At 38.1% G+C, this 18950-nt stretch overlaps 1 protein-coding gene across 5 annotated transcripts in view; it reads right to left on the minus strand.

The window, feature by feature from the left end:
• The window catches only part of dcc (DCC netrin 1 receptor), a 234782-nt gene that overhangs the window by 202199 nt on the left and 13633 nt on the right, over positions 1 to 18950 (minus strand). For 4 of the 5 annotated variants that reach the window (XM_065251236.1, XM_065251234.1, XM_065251233.1 and 1 more), the window contains exon 1: positions 2776 to 3045. The exons of the other annotated variant lie outside the window; for it this stretch is intronic. In XM_065251236.1, the coding sequence (XP_065107308.1) occupies positions 2776 to 2875 (100 nt within the window). In that variant the 5' untranslated portion in view covers positions 2876 to 3045. Of the gene's footprint in view, positions 1 to 2775; positions 3046 to 18950 lie in introns of those variants that run through there. 5 annotated transcript variants of the gene reach the window in all.

The raw sequence follows: 18950 nt of genomic DNA on the forward strand, positions 1-18950 counted from the left end.
GGAGCCATGCACAGCGGCTCAAGTGCATCATCAAATCCCCGTTTTAGCCCCGCCCAAATAATCCTGAACACAGAAATGGTGAAAAACGGTTTAAAGGCGTTTAGTGCCAGTCTTTGTAATGTGTTTCAGCAATAGATTTATAACATTTATAATGTGTGCCGAAACAATTCACTGAATTTACACAGACTCTAAAGGTATCATAAGAACAACAAATAACGTACATGAATTTTATTCAAATCTAATATATATATATAAACATTTTCAGTAACTCTTACAATCACAAATCAAATTAAAGATGCTGATTTCTGAGTATAAATAAAAATGTTTTTTTATTTTCTAATAATACATCTGATCAACATAAATACTTTAAACCAGTGCTTGCCAATCCTGGTCCTTGAGTACCCCCTACCAAAAAGTTTTAGATTTAAAACACCTGATTCAACTCATCAGCCTCCTTCCAGAATGGTAAACATGTCTCCCTAACAAGCTGATGAGTTAAATCAGGTGTGTTAAATAAGGAGACATCTAAAACATTCTGGGAGAGGGTACTTGAGGACCAGGATTGGGAAACACTGCTGTAAACCAGGTACTTAAGCAGCAGCAGTAGTTAAAACAATGTTGATTACAAAACTACTGGTTATTTTACAATGTGACTGGCAGGTGTCAATCATGTAAGACAGATAATCAAACAATGTTTTTGACTGCTGATGTCAATGTGCCCTCAAACAAAACAACCTGCCTACAAAGACAGATTACAAGATTTTGAATCAAAACCGCGCTAGAAGTTAAAGACAGCAGTTTGCCAAGCCAGAATAAATAGAAACTATTAAACGCTAATTAATACTGAAAAACATTTTGTGCTAGTTCTGTGGCTGTTATAATTAAGACTGCAATAAGCAGAAGGCCAATCGAGCCGTAATGTGTTTGTTATTATGAGTCTGTGAGATGCCCAGCTGATACACAGCCACTGATGGAGGTGAAAATCACAAACTATTGAGTCACTCAGGTGTGTGGAATAATGCAACAATCATCGATCTGGGAACAAAACTGTGGAATAAGATCCAGAGAGAGAAACTGAGATAAAGAACGATTAGAAGAAAAGCAGCAGACGTGTGCAGACACCTGCTGCAGAGCAACATTGATGCTGAGGCTGTCTGCTCATCAGTATGCTGTTGATGTAAGTGACAAACTGTTTAATGCACCTATGGGTACACATTTATTATTATTCCTAATTCTGTGTAGCCTAAAAACACACCAGCGGCTAAACATGCAATGACACATTATTATAAAGCAGGGTCAATAACTCTAAATATATATTACCATGAACTGCGCAGACTCAAATTATTAACACCCTAAAGATTAAATAAAAAAACAAATCATAAACAACAACAACAGAGATGTGAAATACAGGTGAAGCACATTTAATGGAGCATCATTATTATTGTGTAGTTTTATTCATGAGTTTTTATAGGATGAGTGCATGATGTCACACAAACTGATCTCTAGTCACTGACAGCAAGACAACATATTTCACCCCAACTATGTTTCAATCTAAAGTGAGCAATAAACCATATTTGTTACTATTAAAGAAGCCACATGGCAAACATTCACCTTCAATAACCTACATGTCTCCTGGGTGACTAACAGAGATAGTGCCACATCTGTTTCCAATTGGGATGTTGTGATAAATTAACAATCAAGTGTAAATAAGAAATCAGAAAACATCAACAAACTGCTCCAGCCCTCTTTATCTAACACTGGCTGACTTTAGCACGGTCCACAGGACAATGTCTCAGACGTCTGATCTACATACATACATTTAGTCCTCACATCATTACGTGTCATGGAGGAATTCTGTTCAAAAATCAATCAGATCGTCATATATCTGAAACTAAATCTTCAAACAAAAAACATCACTCATGTGTTATGAAAGCACCTGATCAAACTGAAACTCTATATAATATTCACAGTGAGTGACTGTAATGATAAACCTCTGGATGACTCTCGTGCGCCTCCTCTGGTGTTTGTGTGTAAATGCAGGAGGTGAATCCACAGGCTTTTAGTTTTCGACCAAAAATCTCAATAATAAACAGCTGGTGGACTTTATAAAGGCAAATCAAGTTCAGAGAGCCTGGTGCTGTGACGCAGGGGTTCACAACAAAACTCAATATCAAACTTTATGACACTAAAATAAGAAATCCTGAACACGATATATCCTGTGTATTTATTCATCGTTTTAAACAATATTCAGTGTGTTTCTTTTTCTTTTAAAATCAGACACTGCTAAAAATCGCCGCATTGTATTATTTCTCATCTTTTATTTATATGCGCAAATCTAATATTTAACCCGTTGCGTGCAGTCACACAGAAAAGCACCATCGTCATATAAATAATTGAACAACCATCATCGTTTAAATCATTTTATCACAGCAGATCTTTACACAAGTGTCTCTAATGATACTGTATTCATACATCAACAATTAGACAGTAAAACAATAACATGATCCGTGTGAAAGTCACTTTCACCATCAACCAGCGCAAAAACTAAACCAGTAATCCCATTAAAGCTCCAAAAATCACATTATTTCAGCTTAAATATTCACATCTGCTGGCGTCTGTAGTGTAAACCAGTGAGCAGCAGCAGTATGACAGATCCTGCAGTACATTTACACTTTAAATCATCTCTCAACGTGCAGCGGCACGTGTTAAATATACCTGAGGAATATCAGATTTATTTCAAACAAGCGCAATCATGTGTCGTGAACGCGCACTCACCGTGTATTTTGGAGACGCAGGTGAGAAGACAGAAACCCACGAGAAGCGCGTGAAGTCTGTTCACATCTTCAGTGACGCAGCCCATCATTATCAATAGCATCACAAATCCCGATATGAATCAATCAATCAATCATTCATTCATCCGCTCTCGGTGAACGGAGAAGATGATCGGGAATCACGATGACGGTGAATGAACCACGGAACGCGACGAGCCGTTAAACGCTGCGAGTCTCCATCCTCCGGTCCTGACGCGCGGCGGGCACACGCGACTCTGCCGAGGTCTGCGACGCGTTTCATTGATCTGAAGAGACGGCAGGAAAACAAGGAGCCGGAGCGGAGCGGAGCGGAGCCGGGTGAGTGCGGATCCGGATTGAGATCTGCGCTCAAAACACACAACAGCGCCTGTGTGCGGTTAAATACACACACACACGCACACAAGACACAAACACACAAGACACAAACACACACTTTACCAGACCATCATCACTGACACAAGAGTATCCTACATATTTCAACATTACAACAACAAAAAATAACATTACAAATTCTGAATGAGCATTAATGTGGACTAAAGTATTAACAAAGTTTGTCCTTAACATTTAGTTAAAGCTGACTTCAATACAATTAATACTACATCTGTTTATTAATATATAAAATCTTAAAAACAGCAGTCAATAGCATTTTTAAATGACTTTAATAGGTTAGTGTGTTTTAAATATTTAGTTTAATCTAATTGTATTTATGTTAAATGAACACAAGCAGATTTTTTAGGAGTTTAAAAAAATACTTTTATAAAATAAAATAAAAAGCTATCAGAAACTGGTTTGTAAAAAGACATCCAAGCTGAAATCTCCAATTTTTTTAGTATAGAGTCAAAAACAGTAATATTCACAGTTATACCACAGGGCTGTTAAATGCTTTATTCTGATTGGTTGAGAAATCATCCACAGGTCAAATGTATTAAAATAACCACAAGAGCATTTCTGTGTTATAAGATGAATAACTGACACCGGTCCTCGACTTCACATCGTGCCGCATTACCATCACGGGTGTATTATTTATTATTATTTTCAAATAATTCAATGGCCCGTCATCAATTATTCCTTACATATTCTCAATTATGTTATTTTTACACTATTTACCTTAACAACACCTCCTAATACATGATTCATTGATTTGCATGAAGGTTTTTTTTCAAATATGAAGCTGTATTATTATTACACATACAGTATCTTCAGCGCTGTGGCCCCACAGAAGCTCTCGTTTATTTATGGAGTTCCTCGCATGTATTGACTAACTGGATCCCAGTGTCTCCCATGTGCATCCAATTATACCAGTGTGTTTCTAAAGATCCCAAGACACACACACACACACACACACACACACACACACACACACACACGCGCGCACACACACACAGTAAGGTAGAATCAGTGCGGAAAACAACTCAAGACATCCTAATGATTTCTGTGTGTGGGGGAGATGAATGTTGTGGAGTTTACTGATGAATGTCTTCTATTACTCCCTAACATTTCAACCTGAATCTGATACCATGTTTAGTGCATTAAAAAATAACACAAAAGAAGCAAACAAATGTGAAGTTGTTGTTCCTTTAAGTTTATAACATCCTGATCAATGTCATCTTTAGATCTGACAATGCTTTGTTTTTTTCAAGTCTCAAATGTTCATAATCAATTCAATGATTCAGTGTTGTTTATAAATACAGACACATTCTGTGTCACTTTTGTCTTTTCATGTCACATTATAAAATATGAGATGCAACTCTATCCTCAGTATTACAGACTTCCAATGATTTTAATGAATCATCAACCAGACACATAAACATATGTGAAGCGAGATGTGTGTTATCAACCTCACCATGAGTCCCATGAACACACATGATAAAAACCTCAGACAGAGAGAGAGAGAAAGAGGAGGAAATGGAGGGGTTGGTTTAGTTAATGAGTTGTTTATCATTAAATCATGAATTAAGATGTTATTCAGCAGTAAATGAGATCATGTGCTCTTCTGTCTGACAGTAAACACAGCTTTAAGCCTCTCTTACGGGTGAAGGAGGTGAATTATGTTTGCTGCCTCAAAGGCGGAGATTCACTTTTGTGTTTGGGAGAAGGGAGGAGGTGGAGGGGGCTTGGCACAAAAACTCAATGTGTCACAAAAACCTTCATCATAAAATTGCTTTGTTTACTTTTATCAGACAGAATCTGATTCACTGGACTGTTTTAAAGTAAGACAAACCTAAAGTAAACCCACACAAACTGAAGTTTATCTTAGCAAAATGATGTCACTTCCTGTAGGACGATGTCATTAATGAACTACTTGTTAGTTAAAAGGTTTAAAACAGACAAATCTGCTATGATGCAAAAGTCAGAACATCATCTGCAATCGAGTATCACATTCAATTATAGCTATCATGCAATTAATCAGATTGTGTGTTCCATTCTGGACCATAATGTGATTAATTCCTAACACAGGAACTCGATTAGTTATTTTGGTCATGTCATTAACATCTCTTAGACCAATGAGAAGAAAGACGCACATGCAGCTAATCCCAGAATGCCTATTAACTCCAGCAACTTCAACAGAAAGAGAAGAAGAGATGCTGGAGCAGCTGAAGGGGCAGTAAGCTGTGGAGGGGTGGGGCAGTTAAAGAGGGCATTGTGGGGGGGTGGCACTTCTGTGAACACCTGTGTCTCGTGGCCACAAATAATTACCTCACTCGCAACCATTTTCTTCTAATAATGGGACTAATTTACTACGGCTCTCCGTCACTTAGGCAGCTGGCGCTTTGAAGAGCTGAGGTGCTCCTAAAATCACCGAGTGCTCCAGGCCTCCCCTGTAACCATGGCAACACCCCAAGCCAGAGACAACCCATAATCAACAGTACTGGAGTCAGTGCTTCAGGTCCAAGACATAAACAGGTCAGAATAACGGCAGGCACTGTTATGAAGCCGTCGTTGATGTGAGAAGTATTACTCATACAGCCGCCTCTTTACTCAATATTATATAAAGAACACAGTCAGCAGCATAGAAAGAGAAATCAGAGCCTTAAATGAGATATTGTTTTATAGACCACATCTGAATGAATGTAAAAGCTGACAATCAACAGCTTTATTCTTCAGTATTTCAGATCAGTCTCATATGCACCTGTCTTCTACCACATTTTCTAAAGTACTCGTACTCGTTAAAAGTCCCCCGATACCAGGGATCGATACCACGGTCTGAGAAATGTCTATGTTTGAGCGGCGTGTAAGGGGTTAATGCCTCTTGTGTTGTCCAAAGAGGCAGAGTTTACAACAAACTGGAAAACTAGTCCTTTGTTTTTTTGTTAAATTATATGACTAAAGCTGTTACCTGTAAATTTAAATCATGTTTTTTATTAAGTACTCGGTATCGGTATCGGCAAGTACTGAAATGCAAGTACTCGTACTCCAAAAAAGTGGTATCGGCGCATCCCTAGTGCTACTGTATATCCACCTTTTCCTGAAGTCATGTGACGTATTTCGTTTTTTTTTTTTGTGCAAGACTTCAGTTTCAATATAAAACAGTGCAGTGGCAGCAGGCATAAAACATGATTAAAACAGTTATGGTAAATATTTACTACACCTGCCATGCATAACCCAGTGGGAGGATGAAATAAAGAAGTGGCCTGACCCTAACATCATATGAAGATATATTCAATCGTTTCATGTTGTTGCTCAGGGTTGATGGATCTTCGATGCACAACTATAAAAGCACAGAGACATAAAGCGCCAGTATCTGTACGGTGGGAAAGTCAGTCGAGTGTTTGAACATGAAAAGACCAAGAATTTGTGTTTTTTTCTTATTCAACACATTATGAGTTATTTAAAAATGAATGCAAACAATAATAAAGATATTAACCAATTACATTTATGCAGTTTTGTTTTTGTATTTATGCTAAATATTATTACATCTCTTCTTATGCACTAGAGAGAGACATGATCAGGTAATTAGGAAATGATGTGCTTTTTTTAAACATAACACAAATACGTGCAAACACATTAAGAACTATTATCAACATTAACTAACAAGCAGTTTATGTCGTATATATTCTGTACTTTGTTTTGTACAAATATAATAGCAGAATAAATAAACCAGCATATTTTTTATCAGCATAATTAGTTGTTTTTGAACAATAGGGTATATGTGCAACTTACATCTGCATTCCTGTTAAACATAGTAGATCGCTTCCAGTTCTGTATGATCTATTCTATGGTGACATGAAGGCTTTAGCAGCTATCAAAGACAAAAATAACCTAGTTGAAATGCTCATTAACCTCTTAAACTCTAAAAACTTTTTTTATACTTTGGACAAAGGCATTTTCTTCTCACATACATTCAGATTAGTGCCGGGAAAAGATTAATCGCGATTAATCGCATACAAAATGAAAGTAATTTTTTGCATAATATATGAGTATTATAAATAAATTAAAATTATATATAAATAAAAAAATCTGAAATGACTATATGTATGTGTGTGGGATTGAATATACATAATAATTTCACTCAGCACACACACACATATTATGCAAAAAAATCACTTTTATTTTGAATGTGATTAATTGCGATTAATATTGGCCCAGCACAAATTCAGATATTAGAATAAAAAAGAACATCACACAAATAATAATACTACAAATAACAATAATTCTTCAATAGCACATACTGGCAACCGGAAGTGATTTTTTGGTTTGGTCACGTGATGTTCGACATATACCTTATTATTGTATTTATTGTTTACTGTCAGTTTCTATGAAAGGTTTTACAGGAATGATGTGTGGATACAGATCATGGGTGCGTGTGCATCACTACACATTCAGCTCTTGCGTGTGTATTACGTTTAAAAAAAAGAAATGTTTTGTAGAGATTCATTGTGTTTGTACCAGCTATTATGGCAAACCCTAACTGTACAAATGATACTGTATTTCATAATAAACATGAATTAGTCAGTCAAAACGGTAAACTCGTGTCACTCCCAATACGACTACCATTAGCATTAGTGGCTCACCGGAAGTCTTACACAAAGGAGCTCGAAGATGGCGGCGCCCACATTTATGTCAAAAATAAGGTGGATATAGCACCTATGAAGAACCATACAGGGTGATATAGCAGCACTATATGATATGGTTTAACACTGGTGCTATATGGCACTTAAAATTATTCTCCTATGATTACGAGTCAGTGAAGCACTTGTAGTGCTATTTAGCATCGTTTGTTTTTAAAGTGTACGAATAGTGCAGAAACATTCATTCACCCACCACATGCAATTCAATTTTCAATCCATCTTTGTTTTGAACTCATTCAAACACCTGACAAGACACTAAAAGTAAAAGATGAAATATTTGTCAAACATTAGATGTGTAATGCTGTCTGAGGTGATCTCTAACGGATGAAGCCCATTGGCCTCTGTGCTCCTGGTGTGAACGAGGGTGTAAAGTTACTCAGAGAGGTGACTGTAATTAAACTCCGAGTCATTATCAGCTACTAATAGCTCTTTTAATTTGTCTAACAGCAGAGCGTTTACTGCTGTCTGGAGCATAGCACACATTGACTGATAGACTAATGGAGGATGATGCTTTGACACAGACAGCAGCAGGTTCATGACATCAGCTGTACACATTTATCCATCAACAGCTGTACGATCACGTGCTGATTCCAGACACAATACAGGAATATAAAGATCTGTCTCAGATAAGAAGTCTTCAATCAAACGTCTAAAAGCAAGTCTTCATAACACGGCGAACATAAATACTTTCTCTTTTAGTTGTCAAGGTGTGTTTGTAAGTTGATGGTCTATCAAGCATCACACGCTTGAATCTAACAAGCCCCATCGCTCAGATGTAAAAGAAGTGAGGGGTGCCTTAAAATCTGCACGCCTGTTTGTGCTCCAATTGACTCAGCTATACATCTTAACCAAACGGCTTTAATAAAAATATTCAAGTCCACAAATTCCTGTTCAAAAGCACAAACTATATAACTTGTGCTGTGTTTAATGGTTTGTATAGTCCCAGCCAAGCTAATGCTCATCCTTATTAACCATTTAATGCTTTAAAAACTTTTAAAGGTATAAAATAACTCATGTCAACTTTATTTTAATGGTTTAAATTAATTTACACCATTGCAAAGCAGCTTTACAGATGACACAAATGTACACATAAACATACACATAAACTTAACATACATTAAACACAGACAAATCAAAAATCGAAAGAAAACCCAAGGCTACAAAAAAAAAATGCTCAAATAAGAGATCAGAATGGCTTTGTGAATAATAAAAAGAAATTTTACACAGCAGATGCTTTTTGACCTGTATATACAAAATTCACAAAGGGTGGCAAAAAATAATAAACTAAACTGAACTAAAACCCAACACATTAAATCAATCTCTAGATTTAGGCATTTGGCCGATGCTTTCATGCAAATAGACTCACAGAGCATATTCATATATCAATACCTGGGTATCGAACCCATGACCTTCTGTGCCGCTACTGGAACATTTACAGAACAAAACATTTAAATATTCTTGCTCTCTTTATAGATGAATTTCTTTTCTTTTAAAACACTGTTCAGATAAAACCTGTGGCACTCAGTCTGAGTCTATTTGATTTTATCTTTTAAATGAGCTTCAAAAACTCTATGAATAAGTTACTGGAAACATCAACACCATCCACGTCTACATCCAGAGAACTCTTTCTGATGAGAGTTTGTGTATTTGTGTAGCTGATTACACCTGCATGTTTGATTGTGTTTGTCAGACTTAAAAGGCTCTTGTACAGTAAATAACCTCATTGTACGTGATGCCTAACAACACACACACACACGTTGGCTCGATCCAGTAATCCTCAAACAAGCGCTGCTCATGCACGACCCTCATTAGACGTTTGAAACCGAGGGCCGGAGTAAACGTGCAGACTGATGGAGGTGAACTCAGTTCTCAGATCCTTCACGACTAATGATGTTGATTCAGAAGAAATGACTGTGCCGGTAACTCCCTCTTCCCAACGGCCCATGTCATCTGTGCCATGCAGTGAAGAGAGAGAGAGACTGCCATTGTGTTTACAGGTACATGAAAGGATACCGCGGTAATACCTCAAGGCCTCAGGAATAAAGAGCATTCAGGATTTTCAAAAGGGAGGAATGGCTCATTGAAAAGTCCTATTAAACATTATTATATGTCATTTGGCTTCTTTTTCCGTTACATTACATGTTGCAAATGCAATTTGCCCGTTCTCTCAAGATAAAAGTGTCTGTGTGCTTTGAAGTGAACAGACTGCGGCAGCTACTGTTTCATGAAAAATACTCTTAATACGTGTTTGATTAACCAGTCGCTCGTTCTCCGAGGGTTTAAATGAACATCACCACTGTCATCATTTCATTCAGATTTAAAGCTTGACACGTCGCTGTTGGTCATTTTCACCTCACAGTGAAAATGTAAAATCTCTTTGTGTTTGTTTCTCTCAACATTCACCCTTTGTGAAAAACACTGGCAGTCAAAACCTTCTGAATGCATTCATTTAAATATCATTAAATGTTGCATGCTCTTTTTATTTCTCAAAGACCTGTAAAGGGTTCTGGTGGGTTTTTTTTTTCAAAAATAAAGTCCTGACTGTTTCTCAAGCAGATTCAATCCCTCTTCACACACCTCACACCATAGTAAAATCTGATAAGATAATCATCAAAACGCTCTGGACTTCACCTTGGAATGATGTAAGGCCCAAATTTAGCCTGAATATCATTTAGTGTGTGTAGAGTTTAGACATTATGAAAACCAGAAGAGAGCGAAAGAGAGATAGAGAGAGAAAAAACCAGAGAGAGAAGAGGTCTTAGGGTTCAGACTGTGGTGATAGAGGCCAGAACGTTTTGATTATAGCTTTGACCTGAAGGTCGGTCAGCAGTAGCCGCAGGAGAAGCAGCTTTTATTCATCAGCAGTCACCTCACACTGGACACACAGATGACAATGAGGCATCAACACTCAATCAATCCTGCATCAGAACCGCTTTACATCAGAACCACAGATCTCCAGCAGATCCCTTTTACAATGCTTTGGTTTGTCTCTAGAGCAAAAACTCTCTGTAAAACTAAAACTTATCAAGTCAACATTAAAGGTGCCAAAGAAAGAATGGTAATAATCTGTTAAACTGTTCTCTGATATCTACATAGGCTGCAGTCACACCAAAAGCGCTTTAAACGCTTGCAAACGCAAGGCGCGACTCACTGCCTTTTTAAAAAAAAGAGCAGTGCGACGCGGCTTTTCATATTGCTAAGCAACCACCGAGTCAGCTGTCTTGTCAATCAAATATTGAAGCGTTAGCGCTCTTTTGCTGTTAACTGTCATATCAGCAGAAACTTTAAAAAGAGGACGCTTGCTCTTACCTTGTTTAAGGATGAGAGGTGCACAAACACACAGGAGAGAGTGAGCGAGTAGTGTCCGGAAGCAACTGTAAACTTCCCTCACCACAACGTAAGGCCCGCCTCTCCCCTCATTCGATTGGACAATGGAAAGACACGAATGACGTCAGGCGCTTCTCCGCTCTCAGCGCTCCTTCAAAAACGCGTGCGCGGCAGGCGGCAAAAAACCGCAAGGCGCTCGGCGCGCATAAACAGCGCGCAAACGTGCCCTGCCCATAGAATATCATTCAAAAAAGGCGCCTGCAACTGCCATAAACGCTTTTGGTGTGACTGGCCCCTTAGAAGGGTTGTGGCTTTATTAAGTGCAAAAACAATCCAGAGACCTACTGGATAATAGCGGAAATATAGATTGCTGTAAAAACTCAATTCAAAAGTTAACTTGCCAATGGCCACCAATAACACTTCCCTGAAGAGCAATCTGTATTTTTGTTATTGTCCACTAGATGGCGCTATAACCCAACTTATAAAACACAAAAGCATCCACTGATCCAAAACCAGTAAAAACTCTCTGTGTATGTTTTGATCATCGCTCTAAATCTGATCTCTATTAAAAGTCCTTTAAAATTATCTTTAAAATTTTGTCTTTTTAAAGAAAACTACCCATATTTGAGAGGTTATAAAAAGAGAACAAATGAAGATAGGATGAAACATTTCTTTACATTTGTTTGTTTTGTTTGAAAGCAGAAGGTCTGTTTTTTTATTTGATATATTTGTATGTTTATATATTTTAAGAAGAACATTTTCTGGAAGGCATTCAACTTTTGAGAAAATCATAAAAAATGCTGGTGCTGGCTGGCAACTTTAAAAAAAAACTGGCTGGGAAAGAGTTAAGAACAAAATTAGCTGTAAAATATCATAACATGATAAACACGCTAGAATACAGACAACAGCCTGGTGTCTATGATAGATTAAACACCTCTTAACTGTCCCACAATATATTGTTATAATCACAGTGTCATGATCAGTAGAGATTTAGTTTGTTTAAACATGAACTAACTACACACTTAACAACACAATTCAACCAATACCCAAAAATGTGAAACAAAAACATTATGATGATTATGTGTTGAACCACTGCAATATGCACTTAAAATATATGCATGTTTTATAATTAATGAAAAAGCAGTGACATATTACTCCTTAAGTTAATAAAACAGAGATGCCAGCACTCAAATATAAATTAAAATGCAGGGAATATCAGTGGTTTAGCACACTAATGCACACACACACACACACGCAAACACGCATACAACACACACACGCGTGCACAGAACGCATGCACACACACACACACGCGTGCACAGAACGCATGCACACACACACACACACACACACACACACACACACACACACACACACACACACACACACACACACACACACACACACACACGCCCACAGTATTGATCTACACATGGAGGTAAATACATGATCAATACACAGCACACAACACAGCAAGTGTGCACACTTAATTACATCAGATTGTTACACAACATGTATCAAGTGTGGGTAACTTCACATTCTGATTGGTGAAATCTTATCCACTTACAGTGCTTGGCAGAAATATTCAGACCTCTGACAATATCATCTCATATTACTGTAATATAAATGTTGCATTCAAGAGTTCACACGTCAAATAAATATCTCAACCTGGAAATCTTTCCCTTTTTCTGAGTAATACAAGAGAAGGAGTCTAAATACTTTTGCAAGACACTGTATAAATATAATAAATTGAAGGTTAGTTTTCTCAGAAGCGTTCATTGATGAAGTTTATAAACATTGTGACTGTGCAGCATCAGATCTGTTTTGATTATGAACGAGTGGCGCTGTTGGTGAGCGAATCAAAAAATGTACAATTATAGGATCAGTCAAGACAGTTTGAAAACAAACATGTCAAACTCCATTTATGCTAGCAAATAAACTGTTAAACAGGTTCTTGATAAAAAGCACTAAACCTAAAATAGATCTTGTCAAAGTCTGTAAGCTTTCATCCACACTTACGGCAAACGTCCATCAGAAAGAGAAGGGAAAAACCGAGGTGACTCGATGTGCAGCGTTCCTACAGCTGTCATTCCAGATTAATCCTAACGGAGATTTCACAAATTCATCTTGACTGGATCTGCAGTTTACTGTCAGGAATATGACCTGAGACACCGCTTTGATATACATTATGTAAAGTAATGGTATTGTAAAGAGTGAATATAATCTGTTGAGGTATTTTAATGTATGCCAGATTTGGAAATAATGTGAGAGTTTAAGTGTTTATTTCAGTGTTTAAAAAAAGCTCATATAACAACATGAAATCCACTGTCGACTCGACACAGAACTAGAAGGAATGTATAAATGGATATACACTCACATAAAGGATTATTAGGAACACCTGTTTAATTTCTCATTAATGCATTTATCTAATCAACCAATCACATGGCAGTTGCTTCAATACATTTAGGGGTGTGGTCTTGGTCAAGACGATCTCCTGAACTCCAAACTGAATGTCAGAATGGGAAAGAAAGGTGATTTAAGCAATTTTGAGCATGGCATGGTTGTTGGTGCCAGACGGACCGGTCTGAGTATTTCACAATCTGCTCAGTTACTGGGATTTTCACACACAACCATTTCTAGGGTTTACAAAGAATGGTGTGAAAAGGGAAAAACAGCCAGTATGCAGCAGTCCTGTGGGTGCCTTGTTGATGCTAGAGGTCAGAGGAGAATGGGCCGACTGATTCAAGCTGATAGAAGAGCAACTTTGACTGAAATAACCACTCGTTACAACCGAGGTATGCAGCAAAGCATTTGTGAAGCAACAACACGCACAACCTTGAGGCAGATGGGCTACAACAGCAGAAGACCCCACCGGGTACCACTCATCTATACTACAAATAGGAAAAAGAGAGCTCACCAAAATTGGACAGTTGAAGACTGGAAAAATGTTGCCTGACCTGATGAGTCTCGATTTCTGTTGAGACATTCAGATGGTAGAGTCAGAATTTGGCGTATAAACAGAATGAGAACATGGATCTATTATGCCTTGTTACCACTGTGCAGGCTGGTGGTGGTGTTTTAATGGTGTGGGGAATGTTTTCTTGGCACACTTTAGGCCCCTTAGTGCCAATTGGGCCTCGTTTAAATGCCACAGCCTACCTGAGCATTGTTTCTGACCATGTCCATCCCTTTATGACCACCATGTACTCATCCTCTGATGTCTACTTCCAGCAGGATAATGCACCATGTCGCAAAGCTTGAATCATTTCAAATTGGTTTCTTGAACATGACAATGAGTTCACTGTACTAAAATGGCCCCCACAGTCACCAGATCTCAACCCAATAGAGCATCTTTGGGAGGTGGTGGAACGGGAGCTTCGTGCCCTGGATGTGAATCCCACAAATCTTCATCAACTGCAAGATGCTGTCCTATCAATATGGGCCAGCATTTCTAAAGAATGCTTTAAGCACCTTGTTAAATCAATGCCACGTAGAATTAAGGCAGTTCTGAAGGTGAAAGAGGGTCAAACACAGTATTAGTATGGTGTTCCTAATAATCCTTAAATCAATGAACAACTCATCATTCAGGAACAACTCACAATACAGAAGATGAATTTACATCATCATCATCATCATGAGATCTAGTAAATAAATACAGTATTTGATGGTTTAATATGTGCCGGCCCGTGAGCATTCAGGCCCCTGCATCTGAGCTCCTCATTTTCTCTTTGGACAGACATTTAAAAGTAGCTGTGCTTCTATATCACATTATATATTTCATTTTGTATAAAACTGTATAACTTTCACCCGGGCTCGCATTCTCAAAGTGGATTATGGGATTGAAGTGAGTCCAAACATTTCTGTCATTACCGTAAAAACTTATGATCACAGTCAGGTTGATGATGAGACCAAACACAATTACAAACAATTTGAATATGAAGTATCTGTGCTGTAAATGTCTATGAGGTGAAAGATCATCTGGTCATGTGATGTATTTCATGTTTGCTCATGAGTGTTATATTCATGTCATTTCTCAGTCTGTTATATAACTGTGTGTATCAGGTGGGATTTCATGATAAGTTTGAAAGTAAACTTTAACAAGGTTAATTTATTATTTTAACACAAAGGTCTCAGCACATATAGGATCCGATCTCTACTGAACACTGAACAATTCAACCCCAGGACAGTAAACAGCAGAACATGAGACATGGTGCTGCTATTAAAACCCCCAATTTTAGTGTCAGAGCATCAGAAGAAACCATGCAGAACACAGAACGAGTTTAAAAACGCTCCTCCATTTGGCTGCTCGTCCATGGGGAACGACGTTCTCAGAGGCCTGTTGCTATGGTAAAAGAAAATCATTCGTATTGCGTTAACATCTTTGCAGGACTGCAAGTGTGTTATTTATTTATACCGAATGACAAACGCATGTTAAACACTCTCATGCATGACACTGCCGCAGCTGCTATTAATTTCAGCTCTTGTAAAACATGCAGGACGGAGGCACTTTTCCATTTAATCGAGAATCAATGAGAGCCTCAGCAGGCCAAAATATCCCAAAATCAGACAGCACAGGGGTGACTTTTAATCTGATGTGTGTGTGTGTGTGTGTGTGTGTGTGTGTGTGTGTGTGTGTGTGTTCAGAATAAACCGTACTGCTAACTGTTCTATATATAATACTGCACTGCAAACATCCATACTATTACATGAAACAGAAGACATTGATTAATAATAAACATGAGTATTTTACATGACTAAATGTGACACTAGCATGTTTCATTTACTTTACTCACAGACATCTATTTATCATCATTCTTTTGCACATTAATGACATTTTGTGTATTATTGGCCAATGGAGCCCCACAAAGAAAAGATTTGTTGCATTGTGGGATACAGTATTACTCTGATGGTATGCTGTACATATTGCTTACAATATTCATACTACATAAACTATATGCAGCCCTTCTCCTCTGACAGTAGGGATAAATCTTGTGTCTCCCCACACCCCACCACAGGTCAGTCAATTGCACACCATTTCTACTCTTAGTATGACCACACACACACGCACGCACGCACGGCCGCACAGACACACACACACACACACACACACAGAGAGAGAGAGAGAGAGATATACAGAAACCCTCCTTCACCTCACCTAATCACCTAATCAATCGTACAGCTCGGACCATAGATATGAATATGCAAATTAGACCCCACCCCCACCTTTTCGTACACATTAATAGTTGCTAATAGGCTTTATGCCCAGCTGCACTACTTCCTGAACTTCAGCCAGCTCCTTGTTTCCTGTCTGCCATTATTGGACAAACTGATTAATCCAGGTGTGTCTTATTATTGTTGCTGTGACTACTGAGGTCAGGTCACATCAGTTTGTCCAATAATGGCAGACAGGAAACAAGGAGCTGGCTGAAGTTCAGGAAGTAGTGCAGCTGGGCATAAAGTCTATTGTGGTCTTTTTCAGACACAAAACTTCCAAGTCCTGTTTCCCAACATACATGATACAGGCTGTGAGGATAGGGTCTGTCATATCGAACACCATTATAATTAACACTGGAGCTCCTCAAGGCTGTGTCTTCTCTCCCTTCCTCTACACGCTCTACACCAATGACTGTATTAGTCCTTCATCCATCACAACATACTACAAATACTCCGACGATACTGCAATTCTGGCTCTCCTTAATGATCATACCACCATTGCTGCTTACCACTATACAATATCACACTTCACACACTGGTGCACAGACAATTTTCTCCATCTCAATGTTGAGAAAACAAAAGAACTGGTCTTTAACGCACCCGGTCTCAGTCAGATCTCCATTCATGGCAACATCATAGAGCAGGTGGAGAAATTCAAATACCTTGGACTCACCCTGGACAACAAGCTCACTTTTGACCATCACAGACATCCAAAAACGCTCACAACAACGTCTGCATGTTCTACAAAAACTCAGCTCCCTTTGCATTGCCCCTCGTCTTCTGTTACTTCTGTTAATGAGCATCATCCAGCCCATTTTGTTATACTGCTCCACTAGTTTTTACACTATGCTGTCAGTCACTAACAAAAACAAACTCAGTAAAATCACACACATAGCTTCAAAAATAATACATTCCTCTACACCTAACATTTCAGAACTTAATGACAGAGCAATAGCCCGCCTTGCCCAATCTATAACAACGGACCCAGAGCATCCCCTCGACTTCAACTTCACTCTCCTGCCCTCAGGCCGCAGGTATAGGACCCTGAAATGGAGAAGGGCTCGTTTCAAAAAGAGCTTTGTACCATCGGCGATCTCAATCCTCAATAATCTACAAAGCTGAACATTCACCATCTTGTGTTTTGTTGTTGTTGTTTTTGTGTATATATGTTTGTACTAGCTGCGTGTACTGTATGACAGTTTGTGAAAACAAATTTCCTGTTTACAGGACAATAAACTATCTATCTATGAACTACGTGTTTTTAGCACTGATGTTAACAGGTTAGACCTCTTAAAGCAAACACCACACAGACATATCAACAACAATAAAAACTTTCATCTCATTAAACCTCCCAGAAACAGATTCAATGCTGAGACCTCACTATACATAACTCTGAAATACACAAAAAGAGTGAAGACCCCTCACTTATCCTCTGTACGGTAAAGAGGGGTTGGAGTCAATCCCAACACTGGATAGACGAGCAGTGCATCATATAAATCAACACACATTTAATTCATCTGATCTGCGTGTCAAGTGGACTGTGGTGAAAAAACAGCGTAAACAAAGGAGACACACACTGACAAACTACAATACACAATGATTCACCTGTTCACCAATAACTGTACATTTCAGCGTAAACATAAAACAACAAACTCAGGTGACTGGAGGTGACATTTCTAATAAATGTCAAGTAGTCAGGCTATCTAGCTGCTCCTCTGTGTGTCATGATGATGTCTACTAACCCTAACCTTCAACTACTGCTATATTTTACAAATTTCAATTCTGCTTTATTTATTTTAACGTTTATTGAAAAGTGTCTAAGTTAAAAGCAATATGTTCACTTCAACATCTGATCTGAAACTCATAAATGTATGCGACTCATAAGTCTACATAATAAATTCATCTCTTGTACCCTTGTTAATATTTATATATATATATATATTTTTTTTTGTTAAAAGACTGAGTTTTTATTATAAGACATCAAGCACGTTTTATGGTCTGAGGTTTAATTTGGACCGTCTTTAATCCTCCTGTGTCACTCAGGGCCGTTTTGCAGCAGACTCCATTATAAATGGGCGATTAATGTTGACATCATGAATACGGCAGAGTGAATATTAAGTGTTCAGTCCAGACTTCAGCGTGACCACACACACACACACACACACACACGCATGCATATTAATTAGCTCAATGATATGAGATGGCAACGTCTGCTGCAGTCCAGCATGATGTTAATCTCTGCTTGAATGACATCATCACCTTCACTTCACATGTTCATTACACATCAACAAGCACACTTGCTCTATTGACCTGACAGGTTGATGGTTTAATTTCATTGGTACCTGTGACCATGTGACAATAAAGCTTCATTCATACACTACAGATCTGATTAAAGCTTTAGTTACCTGTGTAGTGTACACCATGAAAGATTGTTATGATAAGATTATTGTTTAAAACATCACGTCTACACTGTCCTCTTTTGGAGATCCCATAATTCATAAAACTGGTAGAGAAATATTCAATTTTAAAC

The sequence above is a fragment of the Paramisgurnus dabryanus genome, chromosome 5 (assembly GCF_030506205.2).
Source record: "Paramisgurnus dabryanus chromosome 5, PD_genome_1.1, whole genome shotgun sequence".
Classification (NCBI taxonomy): Eukaryota; Metazoa; Chordata; class Actinopteri; order Cypriniformes; family Cobitidae; genus Paramisgurnus; species Paramisgurnus dabryanus.